General features: G+C 24.3%; 1 protein-coding gene across 1 annotated transcript in view; it reads left to right on the forward strand.

Annotated features, from left to right (window-relative positions):
- The first annotated feature begins 5,887 nt into the window (after positions 1 to 5,887).
- LOC145843930 (transcriptional regulator ATRX-like) overlaps positions 5,888 to 18,913 on the forward strand; it is a 37,291-nt gene continuing 24,265 nt past the window's right edge. Inside the window, exons 1-8 of the mRNA XM_082951209.1 lie at positions 5,888 to 6,040; positions 6,497 to 6,610; positions 9,288 to 9,392; positions 10,998 to 11,114; positions 14,289 to 14,444; positions 14,602 to 14,739; positions 14,976 to 15,168; positions 16,839 to 16,976. Coding sequence (XP_082807335.1) covers positions 5,903 to 6,040; positions 6,497 to 6,610; positions 9,288 to 9,392; positions 10,998 to 11,114; positions 14,289 to 14,444; positions 14,602 to 14,739; positions 14,976 to 15,168; positions 16,839 to 16,976 — 1,099 coding nt within the window. The 5' untranslated portion in view covers positions 5,888 to 5,902. The remainder of the gene's footprint in view (positions 6,041 to 6,496; positions 6,611 to 9,287; positions 9,393 to 10,997; positions 11,115 to 14,288; positions 14,445 to 14,601; positions 14,740 to 14,975; positions 15,169 to 16,838; positions 16,977 to 18,913) is intronic.

Below are 18,913 nucleotides of genomic sequence, written 5' to 3' on the forward strand. Positions count from 1 at the left end.
TTAAAGTTTTAGGTAGCTTAAGAAACTTTCAATCATCTATTTTCAGTTTGGTACAAATTATTGGGTTCACAGACTAAATTACAAAGGTACAAATAAAATCATAAGTTAAACTCGTGCAAAAAATTTAAATAATATATACTTTTAGTCAATAAATGTATAACTTCATTTTTAAATTTAGTTTTTAAATTTATAGTAGTACAATAATTTTAAATTCAAAAATTAGTTTGCTTAAAATATTAAATTCCTATTAATAATTATCAAAATGTTTGAAATAGTACATAAATTTTTTTATTCTCAAAAAAAAGCTAAATTTTTTATTATTTTTTTAATTTCTGTTTGTTTTCAGTTTAGTAGTGCTAAATTTAATGCAATTCTTAAGTTTTGATAAATAAAAATTAAAATGTTTATTTTAACAACTTTCTTAATGTGTAAGTGTTATAGTATTTTTGTCAAATTAATTGTTAAAAGTTTGTACAAGATTCAAGTACACAACCAAAAACTTTATTTTATTTAAGAAAATAATATATAACATTAATTAAACTTAAAAAGGTGAAAAGGATAGCATTATTATTTTATAGAAAACATATTACTGAAGTTTAACATATAAATGCATACAAACTACATTTGATTTTAATATAGTTAGTTTGAAAATTCCATCAAAATCCATAAATTTTTTTTAATGATTTTTGTTAATATTAAAATGTTTTATTAGTTCAGTCAAAGTTGTTAAGTTTCGAAGTTTTGTTTTAGTACCATTTTTAATAATTGATGCAATTTATTTTCATAAAAAAGTTCATATAAGTTATTAAAGTTGATATATATTAACAAAAAAATCAAATGCAAAACAGTTAGTTTACAAACAGCAAATTGTTTCATATAAAGTCGAAAACTTTTTGTTAATAAAACAAAATTTTTTGAAAGCATTTGGTAAAAATATTGGTTATATAATTATGATTTGTTGGTAATACTGAAGTGTAAATAGTTTAAGTTTAACAAAGTTTTTATAGGTTGGAAATAAATTAAAAGTTTTTATTCATATAATTATCAGTAATGACCTAAGATGATGTTGCACCAATATCAAGCTGAAGTTATATTATATTGGTATGTGTTTTTTAACAATAATTTTAGGCTACTATGTTTAATTTATATGTTTAAGCTTAATATGTTTAATCTATAAAGACACTTTGTTTTAAACAAGCTATATAAATACTATATATAATAATATAGTAAGAATGAAATTTAATTATTATAAACTGAAACATTTAGTAGACTTTAAACAATTTCGTAATCAATATAAATTACTGTGTTGATATAATTGCTTTATATTATAAAATAAAAGCAATTAGATAATTAAGGTTTATTAGTTTATGATGAACAAGTTTAAATCTATTTATGTATTTATAAAATTTATATTTTTAGCCTAGAATTATGGTTAAAAAAGAAATTGAATGTAATATAATTTTAGCTTGATATTGGTGCTACATCATCTTAGGTAATTACCTAATTATCTGGAAAAATTTTAAACTCAAGGCCATATGGGGGGAGTTTTTTATAAGTTGACCCTAATTTGTAGAGTTTTAGCTCAGCTATCAGACAATTTTTACTGTTTAATATAATTCAAAATAACTTAAAGATAAAAGGAATCAAGGTTTTGACTTCAGTAGATTCCTAATAAAAAGTGCAAACAAGATATATAAAAAAAGACAACATCACTAAAATTTTTTTTATTTAAAATTGTGTTTTTTTACATTTAATTAATTTTTATTTAGACCATTAACAAATAAAAGTTGTTTAAGGCCATAGGGGGTAATCAATTTTTTTTTACAAATATTAACTTTGGCTTGTATATGAAAGCCTGAATTACAAACTACAAGCCAGTTTTTATAGAGTTCAAAAATATCATTGGACATTTTGGATATTTTATTTTTTGTAATAAGTTTCCAATACAAATATATGAACCCCAAATTTTTTGGTGTCAATTTTCTAGGAAGTCTTAAAAGTTACTAAAAATCTATATCCTCCTTCATTTTTCAAGCAATCTTTTTCAAAATTTCAAGAAATGTTTTTCATAAAATGTTTAAAAATAAACATTTTATGACAAAAATTAAAAAAGAAGTCTTTATTTTGAAAAATTATATATTTTTACTAACTTTTTTTTTTAATTTACATGTAACGTTTTTTGTTATTGTATGAAGGTTAGACTGAGAAAGTTTTAAGTAGATTGCTTAAAAAGTGTAGGAGATAGATTTTAAACAAAATAGTCTTTTTTTTGCTTTTTTAGTTTTCCCTTCCCATAGGGAACCTGTTATGCGGCCCGACTTTGACTGGTCATATATATCTAAAAAAATAGTTAAAATTTTTTAAACCATAAAAAGCATCTTAAAGCTTAGAAAAATACTATAAAACAAGATCAACTTGTAAAAAACATGGCTAACCCCCCTATGGCCTTAATTGTAAAAAAAAGTGTTATCAACAGTTTTTTATTTATTTTATTTTAAATATCTTCAAAATTCTAACAATAGTACTCTTTTATACTAACAAAGAATTTCTGAAAAACTTGTGGTTTTAAGCTTTGACTAAAAAATAAGCAGCTTTTTAATGAATTTTAAAGTTTATGAAATGATTGTTCTATTCATGTGTATAAGAGGCTTAAATAACAAATTACATCTCAATAGTAAATTAATTAATAAAAATAGTAAATATTGTAAAATAAAATCAATTAAATATTTTAATTAATAATAAAAAAAAAGTTTTTACTATGTATTTATATAGCTTGTTTAAAACAAAGTATATTTTCAGATTAAACTTATTAAGCTTAAAAGCATTGATTTTAGCCTAAAATTATGATTAAAAAAGACATTGAATATAATGTAATTTCAGTTTGATTTTGGTCTGACATCATCCTAGGTAATTACCAATAATTTATGATAAACCATGTAAAATAATAACTAAAAAATCATGAATAACTTACAAATTTTAGATTTAGCATAACATGAAATACTATTTTCTTTTATGAAATACTTCTCCAGAAAATGGACTTCATACTTTTCCCATTCTTCATCAGAAATTCATTGGTGATAGCTTTGACATCAATCTTCCAATAAAGTTTTTAATCTTATAATTGTGATTGGTCAAAAACCACAAGTTAACTACTTATCCATTAACTTTTTATTCATTTATAATATTAAATATATTATTTAGTAACATAAATCCTTATAGTTCTATTTCAATTGTAGAACTAAATTATTAAGAAAACGATAAATATAATATAGTTATAATGTGAACTTGTTATATTTACTGTTAGTTTTTTAGAAATAAATAGTTGTTTTACATAGTTGTATATATTGTAGTACAATAGTTGATACAAATTATGACAAAACTTAGTTAAAAAGATTTATAAGTGAGTTTTTAACCAGACATATTGTTTGTAATTTCTTTTAAACATTATAATACTGTTTTTCTTTCAAATTAAAAGTAGTGTATTTACTTTTTTGTGCAAATGTTTTACAGGTTAGTTTTTAAGTTATATAACTTAAATAAAAACAAATTATACAGTAGTCTTCCTTTAATGTACCAACATATGTTTCTGTGTGTTAACTAATCAACACACTTCAACTGGGTTCTGTAAAAAAATAATTACTGTAATATGAGACTAAAGCTTAAATATCAACTTGATTTATTTTTTGTTTTTTAATTTTGTTGTACCAAGAATAAAATTATAGAAAAAACACACAGTTAATCACTTATACAATTGATAAACTGATTTCTTAATTTTAACACCTCAAAATTAAAGTATTTTTTGTGTGGGATGCTTAAAATATTTTTTACCTAGTATAAATTTTATAAGTTTTGATTCTAGCAGTGTTTTGCATATCATATGTTTTGTCATAATTGATTATTTTACATTAAAAATTAAAAATTTGACATTTTTACCTGGTTCTAGTTCTTTTGTTTTCTATTAAAAATTTTAATTGTTTACTATAATAATTTATAAAATAAATATTGTCAATTAATATCTCTAATTATGCATTTATTATTATTATTTTCAAAGCATGGAGTCTAGATGTTTGAAATATATGTATTTTTATATATCTAGATATATATTTTTAATACTATGCTTAAAATGAAAATCTATCTTTCTAAAAGTTTCTGAGTTTTCTAATTACTCTTGAAAAAAAAAGTCTCTTGATTTATAAAAAAAAATATTATCATAATGCATGTCTTATGTTTATGATTTTATTTGTGTTTTTTTATTAGTCAAATAGAGTTATTCAATAACTCCAAGAAAAAATAAACAAAAACTGTTTAGATTTTTTTCAAATTTATTTAAAAAAATTTAAGTTTTTATGTATAAAGTATTAAATACACCTGAGTTTTATTCTACTTGTTAATGTTAACTAATTTTTAATAAAAATGTATTTGTGCTTAAATAAATAATATTCTTCAAACTGAAAACCTGTTCATTTTACCTCTATAGTTTATAGACTGAAATCTATTTTTAATATACGTTTTACGGTTGATTGATTATCGTGTTTTTATGCTCAAAGTTCGAACTTTAACTCAATTTTTTACACGTATCAAGGGCGTTTTTGCTCAAAATATCAAAATTAATGATGCGAACTCAATATTATAGACTGATTACCTATTTTGATAATTTTTTATTCTTAAAACTATTATTTAGTTTGTTGTAAGTAGATGTACTTAAATTGTGCAAAACGTTTTTTTTGTGGCATAAAGTCGGTTTAATAAACTTTTTTGTTATAAACTAAGCTTAGTTCTGAACAAGACATTAAACTGTACTTGTGGTTTACGACTAGATAGCCGAAAGGTTTTTTCTTACACTAGGTTCTTAGACCAAACTTTATAACAACTTTTTATTTATTAAACATTTTTTTGAGCTTGCTTTAAACGTGGAATATCGTGGACAATAGTTTTGCTTTTCTATTTTTCAACTTTATTTTAAGTTTGATCCACTACCAATTATGACAACTGTTTTTCAAAAGTCTGCAAAATCTTATTCTTATTATAATTGTTATTTCCTTTCTAAATTTTCTCTTAGTATGAGAATTACTGTTTTAACAGTATAAATATTTTGTATTTATTTGTAATATATTTATGTAACATCTACAGGATTTTTGAGGATTTGACACTTTTTTATTTAAAAAAGTCAAAGTGGTGAAGTTTTATAATTTGATTAAAAAAGACGCATATACATAATAAATGCATATATATTACATTTTTAGCTTTAAATTTTTTAGGTGTTTGAATTATACAAAAAAATGCTGGAAGTTTTGTTTCGTAAACAAGTCTATTTTTCAAGTATTTATAAAAAAGATTTAAAGATTAGCGTAAAGCATAAATAACAAATAAAGCTCTACATAGCTTAAAATAAATTTCTAATCTAACTTCAGCATTGGCGTAATAGTGTATTGTTCAAATTAAATAATTATATTTAATAAGTATAAGTGGAAACTATTAAAAATTATAAAGTGTATTTCTTTCCATTAAAAACCCAGTTGAAATGTGTTGATTTATTAACACACAGAAACATATTTTGGTACAATAAAGGAAGGTTACTGTATAATTTGTTTTTATTTTTATTCCAGTGAACTTGTTTCACTAGGATTTTTTGTTCGCAAACGATTAAATCTATATTTTGAACAGTTATTAAAATTATATTGATTTGATTTTAAAGATCTGTAGTAAAAATGCATTTGTTCTTTTTTTTTTTTAATTTACAGTATCTATTGCAAAATAAGTTAGTTTGCAAATAAAAATGACAAATGTAATAGTTTTTTAAGAAGCTAGTACTAACCTTTGATTCAAATGTATTGTTAGATGCTGAATTGTAAAAGACTAAATTATAAATATTATCTATTACAGAATATTAGATAATATTTAAATGCCTCGCGTCACCAGAAACAATAAAGACGTAATCAGCTCTTCAGATGACGAAACTTCTAATGATGGATCGTCATCACTGATTGATTCCTCAAATGAGTCGACTCAGAGTGGATCTATTTCCTCAGAAGTTTCAGGGGTAAGTTTTTATGTGAAATACAATATTTAAACAGCTTGGTGTGGTTTAATATTAGTTTTCATTTGAAATTTAAACAACTTCTTCCCAATATATTTTCTACAGGTTTTTATGTCATATTTTTTCTTGTTTCAATTTCACACTTAGTCCTAGTTTCTAAACTTACTTAAAAATTTAAGTTTAGTTATTACTGTAAAACCTGACTTTAGTTCTGCACTTTTTAAACACAATTGTTTCAAACGTGTTTGTAAACTTCTTGTTTATTGTAACTATTGAAAATATTTTTGCTATTTGTCATAGATTGAAAAACAAATTAACATTATTTAAAATCTAACTAATTTTACTCCCAGAACGAAACTATAAGTAGACTATGTCTAAACTTGTTCTACAAAATGCTTGATAATAAAATACTTGATTCTAGTACACTTATTAATAAATTATAACTAGTTATATTTCCAGAACGAGCCTGCAACGAGACGAGGATTGAGGAGATCAGCTAGAAAGAGGAAGATTACTCCGGAGGATGGGCAACTTGTTGATAAGAAGAAGAAGCCGCAGAAGAAAGTTAAAAAGGTGAGAAAATATATTATTACTCGTAAGATTAATTAAAAACATACATTTCAAATGTGTATGTATTGTGGTTTTCTATTTCGTCTCTCCATCCATGCAATATTCACCACTTAAAAATTTCATTTAATATTCTTACATTGAAAAGTTTTGTGACAATCAAAAGACATTGAAAAGTAAATGTTTTAATACCAAAAGTTCTAAAGAACTGTTTTTATTTAAAGAAAAAAAATTCTACAGCTTTTTGTTATCAAGTTAAAATTAGACTGAAAAAATTTGAGAAAATGTTGCTTTAAAGCCTTAATAAATAGTTTCTATTAGATTAGTCTTTTTCCGCCTTTTTAATCAAGCCCGACTATAAAAATCCTATCAAACTTTCCTACTTTGTACCCTAATATCTCAAAAACTAGTTTGAATTTGAAAAAAAAAAACAGTAAAAAGCAACATCTGGGTAAGTTTAAGGTTGCCAAGTGTTTTTGGCAAATTCTTTCCAGGTTTTCAAAGTTTCTTCCAAATATTTTAAATTGAACGTTTTAAGGTTTGTTTTCAGTTACAAATTAAGTTAAAAGTAAAAAACTGTGTTAAATAGTATAATGGTATTGAAAAGATATCTTAAACCTTCTTTTGATGATGACAAAAAAAAATTATACAATAGATTTTTTGTGCCAAATCAAAATTTAACTACTTAACATGTAAAAATTGTTTAAAATTCATGGTTTTTCGGTGATTTTCATTCAAAGTTCCTTTTTTTTTTTCAAAAATTTCTCTAAAACAGTTTTTTTTTCAAGTTTTTTTAGCCTAAAATGTCAAGTTTCAGGTTTTTTGGCAACCCTGTGAGTTAAAGATCTGTAAGAAAAGACCAACTTATAAAAAAGAGCCTTTTGCCAATGTTAAAGTAGATGTCAAGCTATTAGGAAAGTTTTTAAACTTATTAGTTTTCTAATAATTTATGCTAAAAGTGGTACATCAAATGAGAAAAGCGTAACTATTTTTCAAGATTACCTTTTTACAAGGTCAGGGTCAAAATAACAGTGGGGTTAGAGTCATGGTGAATACGTGCAAAGTGAAAACATTTTAAAGTGACAACTCCAAAGAGTGCAAAAGTGACACCTACATCAAATATTTTATAGAACATGTGTTTTTTATTATCTTTTCATATATATTTCAAAAAATATTTCATATACCAATGTATAATCCACAGACTGGCAAACTGCGACTTGTAGCCCATAAAGGGTAAAACTTGGTCTGTAAGCATGTAGTTTTGAATTACGTATTTTAAATATTCTGTGGTTTAAAAAAGTAATTAAATGATACTTTTATTTACAAAAAGTTAAATTGGCTTTACCTACATGTTTTTTTTGTTTTATGAGGATGCATAGAAATTAATTTATAGTTGTGTTATGGTATCCTCATAGTTCTTAAAGTTTATGAAATAGTACTGGTATCTTAATTTTTCAGCAGACAAGAAAACTCTAGTTGGTATATTGTCAATACATAACTGATATAACAATATTTTTTGTAATACAAGTACCATACATGTAAAAAGTATTAAATCTTAAATATTAAAATTAAAATGAAGACATTCATGCAAATAAGTTATTATATAGGCTTATTTAAAAAAAATATTCTAAAAGTTATGACCTTGATAAACTTTAAGAAGGTCTTAAATTTATGGTCACTTGAAAAGTTTTTGATGTTATTAGAATAATTTCCGAGAAAAGCTAATTTTTAACCACCACCAAAAATCATACACTAATATCAATTAATATCTACATTTTATGGTTTTGTTGTTTAATAACAACACTATGGTACTTAAAATAATATTATAAGACATTCTTGTTTTTACACAAGATTGATTTTAACATTGATTGTGTGAAGCCTGATAAACTTTTATGATTTACGTTTGACATACAATATAAAACCATCAAGTTTGTTTTACTTTGGTCCTAAAAATCGTGTGCTGTTTTGATGTTGAATAACCAAATTTTTTTTTTTTGACTGATAGTTTTTACTGTCGCAAAATTTCAAACTTTGTAACAAAAATTCATTGTAAAAAAATCCAAAAATCACATTAAAGATTCTAACTTTCAGCAATTCCAGCTATTATGTTTGTCAAAAAGGTTTTTACACGTGTATAAATTAATGTTATGCTAGTTTATTATATATGTACAAATCCAGTAAAGAATATAGTGAAAGCAAAACTTCGCTAATTGTAAAAAAAGACATTTTAGTTTTATTACCTGAAGAGTCAAAGAAAAAGGAAATTAGGATGCGAAACAAAATTTTACTTTTAATAATTTATAAAAATTTACTTAACAGTTTTCATAATGTTTACTAAATAAAAATAGTATTTGTTTATTAATGATTATTTATTGTTTATTTTATATTGTGTTTTAACAGTGTGTTTAAATTAATAATTTGAATAAAAAATTTTTTCATTAAATGTACGTATTAAAGAGTAATTAATATTAACGCCATTAAAAAATTTGTTTTTAATAAATAAACAACTTTAAGTTTGCTAAAGCAAAGTTTATTTAAATTGTGCCTAGCATTAACACCCCATTAGAATTTAAAATAAAAATACAAATGATAGTTTTTTATGACTTCTTATTTTAAACCTCAAAATTATATTACCATTATAAAACTGCGTTGATTTATTTTTAATAAAATAGTTGTTTTACAGCAAAAAGTAGTGAAAATAGAAAACGGATCACCGAAGAAGAACAGGTCGAAAGGGCGCAAGGAAATCCGACAATTTGATCCGGAAAAACTCGCACAAGAAACTAAAGTATGTATATAATAATTATTAGTTGGTGAAATAAGTATCATTTACCTTAAATATGAATGTTTGAATATTAAAATGAGTTTAGTGAAAAAATAAAATCTAAAACACAGTATGACAAAAAGTATCTTTACTAAAAATAAGTTCGATCCAGAAAAATTCACACAAGAAACTAAAGTATGTGTTACTTATATATTTATTTTTAATTATGTAAATAAAAATAGTTTTTTACAAAGCTGCAAAACGAATATGATTTTACGAAAAAAATCAACATAAAATAAAATTAAATCGGAAACAAAGTATTCTTATATTTTATGTAAAAGTTTTAATACACCATTTACTAAACGTTTCATGATTCTCTTTGATGGCTAAACTTAAAAACTAAGTTGAAATTTTTATGTTTTAAGTAAATTTTATAACACATCATTTATTAAAAAGTCCGTGAATCTCTTTGGTAGCTAAACTTAAAAACAGATTCTTCATTAAAGAATCTGTACGCTTAAAAAAACATATGCATGTTTAAACTTGAAATTTGATGCTCGAGTGACTGTTCGGCGGTTATTTTGTATAAACTCGGTAATTCTGTCTTTAAACTACAAAACAATCAAACAGTCCTTGAAAGCGTGATTGCCATTATAGCGATAAGTGCATCGCCGAAGTTTACTTGAGCAGGGTATTATAAGTTGAATCAGAAAAAAAAGTTCAGTGTTCTATGTTTCTGGCAGCACCGACTATGGTAAAACTGGAGACTTTTGTTAAGTAATTTATTATAATTTCGTAATTAAATAGTGTTGTTAAACAAATAAATTACAATTTTAAGAATATTAAATTAGGGTTTCTCGAGCCTGGTAATATTACCCCTGGTAAGCGATTTTAGGGGTCGAAAAAGTAAATTGGAAATCCTTTACAAAGTGGGCGATTAAGAAAAGGAGTTTGGGAAACCCTAGTTAATATCTTATTACTAATAAAGACTCCCTTAATTTAGCTATTTTAAACAAATATTTTTAAAAATAGACGTATTATGGTCAAACTATACTTTTTATTTAGTTGAGGGCTTTGGAACATTTTTTATAAAAAAGTGGCCCTTAATTTAAACCTTAATGTATTTAACATAGGTATTTTAGTTTAAATTATAGAAAAAAAAACTAAGAATTGATTAGTTAAGTAAAAGGTTTCCCATTCAAACGTGTAAATTTTTGAAACAATTTTTTTTTGCCAATTTTATCGGAATTTAGAACAATCAACTAAAAGCTGCAACAGTGATATAAATTATTAAATTTTTTGATTTTTTCATCAAAAAATTTGCATTAAATAAAAACATTTAGAATTTTAAGTTATGTATAAATTTTTGAAAACAACATTTTTCTTTCTCATTCAATATAGCCTAAAAACCCTATTTCAATAAAATAATTACATTTAATTTAATCAATCAGGATTACAATAAACGATTTTATTATTGACAATAAACTTGCAGTAATAAAAATAATAAAACGGCTGAAAAATAAATAACCTTCCGCTTTAGTACGCATTTAGAACACAAATGTTGAAAGTGCGTACTTAAGAAATGCGCACACAACCAAGGTATTAATTTTATTTATTTTAATTAATCAGGATGCAGAACAAGAGGAGCAAAACAGGAGGTTGAGAGTTCAGAAGAAGAAAGATTTGATGAAGAGCGTGGATTCAGATGGAAAGAGAGTTATTTTGCAAGAAGAACCTATAGTTGAAGTAAGTAGTTTAATACAGATCATTGAAATTGGTAAGAAAGTTCTTATAATGATTTTTTATAAAAAAAAAATAAATAAAGAACAGTTGTTAGAAAATGAAACTAAAATCACATTGAAAATCTTCTTGTAAAAAGTCGTTTGAAAAGTAGTGATAAAACAGAGGTTTATGCAAGCAAATATAGTTATTTTAATTTTCAATTATTTTTGCATTCTGATACTGTTAGTGACGTCATTATAAAAAAATTGCAAAATTTTTTTCATTAAGTCTATATATATTGCTGAGGTTCTTTTAAAAATGCAGTTAAAAAAAAAACATAGATATTTAAAATTCACTGTAACAGTGAATACCAATGACATAATTATAAATGCAAAAGAAACTGTAAGTATGAATTTAAACTACCAAATCTGTTTAGAATAAATTTTGTTCTTTTTATATCACAAAAGTATATTATAAAAATTATTACCACGAAAGTAAAATCTTATTTTGATTTTCGTTAAGAAATTTTCGCTTTCTGAAACCATTAGCAGGGTTGCCAAAAAACCTTGAATTTGACAATTTAGGCTAAATAAACTTGAAAAACCTAGAGCTTGAGAAATTTTTAAGAGACCTGGAATTCACTTAAAAACCTGGAATTTCGAACAACTCTCAAATTTATAAGTAGAATTTTGATTTGACATAAAAAATCTATCGTAAGGATAATTTTTTTTGTTGTTATCAAAAATTTTTTAGACGAAAAACACATTTAAAGTAGCTTTGAGATATTTCTTTAAATGTCCTTATACTATGTTATACATTTTTTCTACTCTTGTGCAAAAATGGCCTTTCGTGCAAAAGTGTCCCCTCGTGCTAATAAAAACGGTCGTGCAAATGAGGTTTGTTTTCACCTCAAACTAAGTTTTAAACTAAAATTAGACCTAAAAACGTGTAATTTTAAACCTTGAATAAAATATGAAAACCTAGAGAAAATTCACCTAGAAACGTTTGGCAACCTTGTATAGGAGACATCATTGAATTGAAACAGCAGAATGATTGTTTCAATACTTTTATATATTGCTAAGTGCGTCGTGTCAAATATTATTTTAAAAATCCGAAAAAAACGTAAACATCACCAACTAAATGAAAAACACAATATCTTTGAATTAGTATTGTTATATGCACTTAAGTTAATTATCTGCGTGATAAACACAGTACACTAAAAATCTTATACAAATATTTTATTTTTTCACAAGTAGAGCTTGTCGTGTTATCAAAGCAACTGAATTTAAAATTAATATGAGCTTAATTACATTATGATACTTACAGAGTTCACAAAGCTTATGCAGAGCGATAATTAAAAGAGTTTTTATTAAAGAGCACAATAAGCTAGCTTGAGTTTTTTGTAATAAAAGTTTAAAAGTATGCTTTTTTAGCTTGTAAATAAAATACTGCCTATTTAACAACACGATTGCTCTTTTTATATTGTTTGATTTTAAAACGACTTTTTTTTTGTTTTAATGTGGCCCAAAGATAACTTTTAAAAGTTAATCTGACCCGTTTCTTATTTATCGCTGTCGAATTTAGCTGTCTTGAAATGTTTAAAAAAATTGTTGAAAAAAGTTTGTTGCATTTGAATCTTCTAATGTCGTCACTAAATTAAAAACGCCGAAAATAATTCAAAGTAACATTTTTATACCGTCCACATCTGTACCAATTAGGTTTTAACATTTTTATTTATAAATATTATAATTTTAGAATCACTACTTGTGATTGACATCAAAGAACATTATATTTACCTCGTTCCTGATAACAAAATAATGTTTTATTCAAATATTTTGATTCTCAAGTCATTTATTTAAGTTTTTAAGTTCTGTGTAATTAATAAACAAACATTATACTGTTGAGTTTGATTAACATTTTTCAATAGCTGTATCAAAAGTTAAAACCGTTTTAGTTTGTTAATTTTATAATGAGAATATTTTTTATTAAACTTATGGTTTTAAAGAAATATTCAAATTAAACTGATCAGTAAAAGTTGTGAATATTAAATACAATTAACTAATAAGTTTACAGTAATCATCTTCTCAATCACGTAATTCCTACAAAGCTTAAAATGCTCATTAGGAAGTGCGTACTTAGTAGTACTAGTCTTTATGAAAAGTTTCATTTTGAATTTTGATAGTTTTGCTCAAATGTGCATACTTGAGAGGAAGGTAACTTGTACAGTTATACAAAATTATGTTTAAAACTAACAGCTTTCTCAACTTACTAGTTACGTCATTAGTAAAAAAAAAGTAAAAAATATCTGAAAAATTTTATAAATATCCAAAACTTTTGTCGAAGTAAGATTTATAAATTTTCTTATACAATTAATTTGTAAGTCATCAGTCAAATGGCTAAAACATCTGTGACTTGTTAGTGTCTCATATGTGAATTGAGCGTTTGAACGATAGTTTTATATTATACCAAGTTATAATCTTTATATTTACAGTGAAGATCAATAACAGCTATTTCTATTCAAAATATAATGATTAAGCATAAGTGCAAAACAAGATATATAAAATATCAGTTATTTGCAAAAGAAATAGCATATCCTGTAAAGCAACCTCGAGCTTTCAGCCTATTTAAGAACATCATTTTCTAAACAATTAGATCTTACGTAAACATAAGCTGATAGAATAGATAAAGTTTATAAAAAAATATTATTAAAATAATGAATATGTGTACTGTAACAAAAAATTACCAACTAGCAAATTATAAATCGGCTGAATAAGTAGGTAGTCACTTATAAAAGAAGTTCTTTTATAGTTAGAATCAGAAACAATCATGTATATATCATACTTTTACATTACTGTAATATATCCGATTTAACTAACCTTATTAAACAAGCAAAAATACTATAAATTAACATGATAAAATTAAAACATCATTAAATAAATATGTTATAACGTAAAGATAAAAAACAACGGTTAAAAAAGACAAATGTATAATGTATTATTTAAATTATTTAATTGAACTTACAATTTCAGTGTAATGCTTTCAATTTCATTAATACTTTATGAAAATAATCAAACAAATATTTTTTCAGATTCATCCCGAGCATTCGTGCGTGTTGAACTTTAGTGTGTATGTATTATACATAATTTAAATACATTTTTAACTTGTAAATGAACCAAAAATTTATAATATTTTTCCCAGATTCACCCTGAACATTCGTGCGTATTGAAGGAGCATCAGGTTCAGGGAATAAAGTTCATCTACGACTGCTTGATCGAATCAACAGAGCAAGCCAACAAATCAGAAGGTGCCGGATGTATACTGGCTCACTGTATGGGTTTGGGAAAGACTTTGCAGGTAAGATTTTTGTGATTATTTGTGTTTTTATTTGTAAGTTGGGTGTACATTAGCTTGAAAACTTTGCAGGTATATATCGATTAAAAAAAAGAAACATATTATATAAACATTTTATATGTCTTCCGAACTGAACTGTAATTAATTGGTGTTTTTACAGACAATCACGTTCGTTACGTCAGTGTTGAACTGCAAACATTTGAATTTCAATACTTGCCTGGTTGTGACTCCGCTGAACACACTGTTCAATTGGGAAAACGAATTCAGCACTTGGAAGATAAGAGACCAACCTGTGGACGTTAGTTTAATAAATCATATAGTATGAATTATTATATTAAGCTATATTTAAGTTTAGTTAAAGTTTTTGATTCTAAGACGTAACAGTTTTGTATATTAATTAGATTTTGTTTTTCAAGATAATCCCCTTTCAAGCATACAAGTCTTGAAGCTTTATTTCAATTCAACGTACTATATTCAATGTAACAATACAATTAGAGTATTTGAAATATATTAATAATTTTTTTCATCTCCCAGGTATACCACCTGGAGAAGAAGGAATTAAAAGGCGCGAAATGTCGCAAGTCACGCGTGAATGAGCTCAAGAAATGGCGGGAAAATGGAGGGGTGATGATCCTGGGATACGAGATGTTCAGAAAGTTAGCGACTTTTGAGGGAATAAAATACAAACCGTGGAAAGAAACTATGAGAAGAGCATTGCTTGATCCTGGTGAGATTTTAGTTGTTATTGGGGAGTGTTTGTAGATTCTAGTAGTAATTTTTTAAGCTAAGTATTGATCATGGTAGATAGGTTATTACAACGGTTATTTTAAGGTAACATTTTCTATTTAAGTATTAAATCTTGTAAAAAGGTTGGCAAGTTATCTACAATTGATAGTAAGTAATATATTTTTAATAGTCGATTGGGAGACGGTAAGTTTAATTGTACATTAATGTTTCACGTTTGTATGTAGCTGCCGTATGTTTTAAAGTAGTTTCTAAGGAATGACAAAAGTCAGTTGTTAAACTTGGTAGATAAATTTACAAGTCTGTTAATTTTTATGCTTTGGTCCAGGGGCGTAGCGTGGGGAGGGACACTGGCGCATGCATGCCACCCAAAAAAGAAAAATGTAAAAAAAAAGAATGTAATATCTTTATCCTTTATAGTTTATTTTTTCTGCTTAATTTGCCTTTTTTCAACTATGTTTATCTAGTATTAAAAAAAGTTAAACGAAATTTTGAATACCAATTAGTGACAAGTTAGGAAAGTACATGTTATTACTCAATATACTGATTCGGTGCGTAATTGCAAATGCGCACCGATGTTGATGAAAAACTCCATAAGGAAAAATTTTATAAGTTCATTAACTTCATAAGAATTTAGACTCATACAGTACGCAATTAATATAGCACACCGCTGTAGTATAACCTTATGGCATATTATTTTTCCACAAAAAGTTTACAAAAATACGTCACGCTTAAAGAAAAATTAGACAATTTTACTTTTTTTTTATGCTACATTGTTAAGACTACTGCTAGTTTTCTGAATTTTATTTTTGTAAACATACAAGATAAGCGTTTGTTTGTAATTTTTATTTTAAACAAATACAATCAAATGAATTAAATTTAAAGATTATACTTTTAACTATTTTATAAAGTTGTAATAAACTGTAATAACAGTTATAAAGTTGGTCTATTTTAACTTCTGTGTAATTTTATTAAAATTATGTGCAATGAGGTGTTGTTATCACTGTTGTATTGTATATTAAAAAGATTGATATTTTTTCGTAAATAAAACAGATACTTTCTTTTTATTGAATATATTAATTTTTAAAGATATAAAGTTTACTATAAGTTATAAAAACAATTTTTAGTAAGTTTACATTTTTGCAAGTATAAGTAATTCTAATGAAATTTTTACTTTTATTTAATTGTTTAATTTTGTAATATATAAATATTTTTTTAAATAGTTAACGAACTTATTTTACTTAATAAATTTATTTCAATTATATTACTTATAGAAAGTTTAATTTAGAGGATTTTTTGAGAAAAAAATTTGCGCACCCCTTGACCAAAATACCACGCTACGCCACTGCTCTGGTCCGCATGTAGTAGTATTTATTTTAAACTTTTTCTGATTCCTGTGTGAATATTCAATTTGTCAGATTATTTGGTTGTTTAAAAAAAAGTATTTTTTAATTAAAATGTATCTCGTTTATACGCAGTTTGTAATTATAGATACATTAAATTTTATTTATCTTCAGGTCCAGATATACTTTCATGCGATTTTATAAATGTTTTACTAAATATTTTTTTTCAAGGTCCGGACATAGTAGTTTGTGAAGAAGTAAATATTTATTATTTTATTTATATTATATTGTAGATATATTTATTTTTAAGGTCCGGACATAGTAGTTTGTGATGAAGGCCACAGATTGAAGAACTGCGATTCGAGTATTTCGAAAATCATGAACAAAATCAGAAGTAAAAGGAGACTCGTATTGACCGGAACACCTCTGCAGAATAACCTGACTGAATGTGAGTTTTACTTCTAATTAAATATAAAAAACTTTATAATGTAGTATTATGTTAAGATGGTACATCATTGCGGAATAGTTCGACCTAATGTATTTATAATGAGTGTTAAAAATAATTATATCGTTAACCGTACATTTTTAATTTTTTTATTTTATTGTCAGTTTTATTTCTTCTATTTATATATTAAAAATATTTATATATATATTTACTGAACATAACCTAATTGAAAGTTAGTAGTTATAAATAAATATTAAAAATATTTACATCATTAAGCAAACATTTTTATTTATTTTAATGGTTAGTTTTGGATTAAAAAAGCTTTAATGAAACATTGTTTTGTATTTAAGAGAATATCTCTTCAAAATAGTATAATTGAATGTTAGTTACATGTTTGATAATAGTTGAACAATACTACTGAACTACGTTATATCAGATTAGTAACCAAATTAGTTGAGTATGCAACTATTAAGAAAATAAATGGAATAACTTGTTTTATATTTTTATTAACTAAAAGCCAGTACTACACAACTTATCAAAATTTTTCAATGTAAAATAACATTTGTGAAAGAAAATTTGTTACAACAGTTCATTTTTACCAATGTATTATCCTTATTTTAGACAATTTAAATAAATATTTAATTTTATAGTAATTAATTTTTCTGTATAAGATTGTTTTAGTTAAACCTATTTTTATTATAAACTTGGTAAAATAGTTTAGCTGCTAAATAAATTTAGGTTTGAGTTATACCGGCACACGATAAAATTAAAGATTAAATTTCAAAAAATAATCAGTTTAATTTTATTTTTATCAAAAACAGTATTCCAATATTCCATACGCATTTTGAAAACTAATTAAGTTATCATCTACGTATTTTAAAATGCCATTAATATTAATTTACTATTTAAATTAGAATATTGATTACTTGAATAGAATTAAAATGCGTCAAAGTATTTTTTTGTGAAATAATTGAAATAATATGTTTTATTAAATTTCATTAGCTTTTTGTAAAGCTAAAAATTTGAAAAATGGTTTAAGACAAAATTTTGTTAATTAGAACCAAATAAAAATTGTTATTAATTAATCTTTATTGACCTTAAACGTTAAAAACAAAATGTTAATATATTTCTTGTAACTTAAAACTTTACAAAAAAAGTTTATAAAACTTAAGATATGAATTTATTAGATTAAGGTAATAAAATGACTGTAAATTTGAAATTAAGTTTAGTTTTATAGCTTATTCAAATATAAAAGTATTTTTACTGTTAAATCAAACAATAAATTACGTGTTTTGGTATAAGTTTATAATTCAATATATTTGCTTAATATAAATTTTCAATTTCGATTAATGTTCGCAATATTACTTTTAAAATAAATATCAATTAAATGACTGAAAATATTTATGTATTTTATATTAACTTAATTTTTTTAGTTGTGGTGTTGTTAACGTAATTACAAATCAAACTTTTTTTAATTAAAAATCAATAAAACATTTATACGAAGTCTCAACTTAAAAATTAAGTTCGTTTGTTCTAAAGTTTAGTTATAAGTTGCAACATTTAAAAAAATAGGTTATATAAAGTGCATTTTAATAAAATTAGTATAATATTTTTGTTTTATTCTATGTAAGTTTAAAAAAGTTTATCATTCTATACTTTTTTAAATCTTGATCTTTTTTAATAGATTTACTGTAAATACTAAAATATATTATTACTGATATATCATATTTGAAATATATTAAAAATATTTAGTTTTATAAGTTATAGAGGTACCACAAATTAAAAGTTAGTCGAAAATTTATTTAAATATTTTTATAACAATACTTTAAATCAGACCAATTGAATTCAAAACTATCAAATTTTTTTTCGAGTTGCACAAACACATTTCAAATTGAAAATAAGTTTACATTAATAATTTATTAGATGCGGCATTACGTAAA

This window comes from Thalia democratica, chromosome 9 (genome assembly GCF_965202585.1).
Source record: "Thalia democratica chromosome 9, ktThaDemo2.hap1.1, whole genome shotgun sequence".
Taxonomy (NCBI): domain Eukaryota; kingdom Metazoa; phylum Chordata; class Thaliacea; order Salpida; family Salpidae; genus Thalia; species Thalia democratica.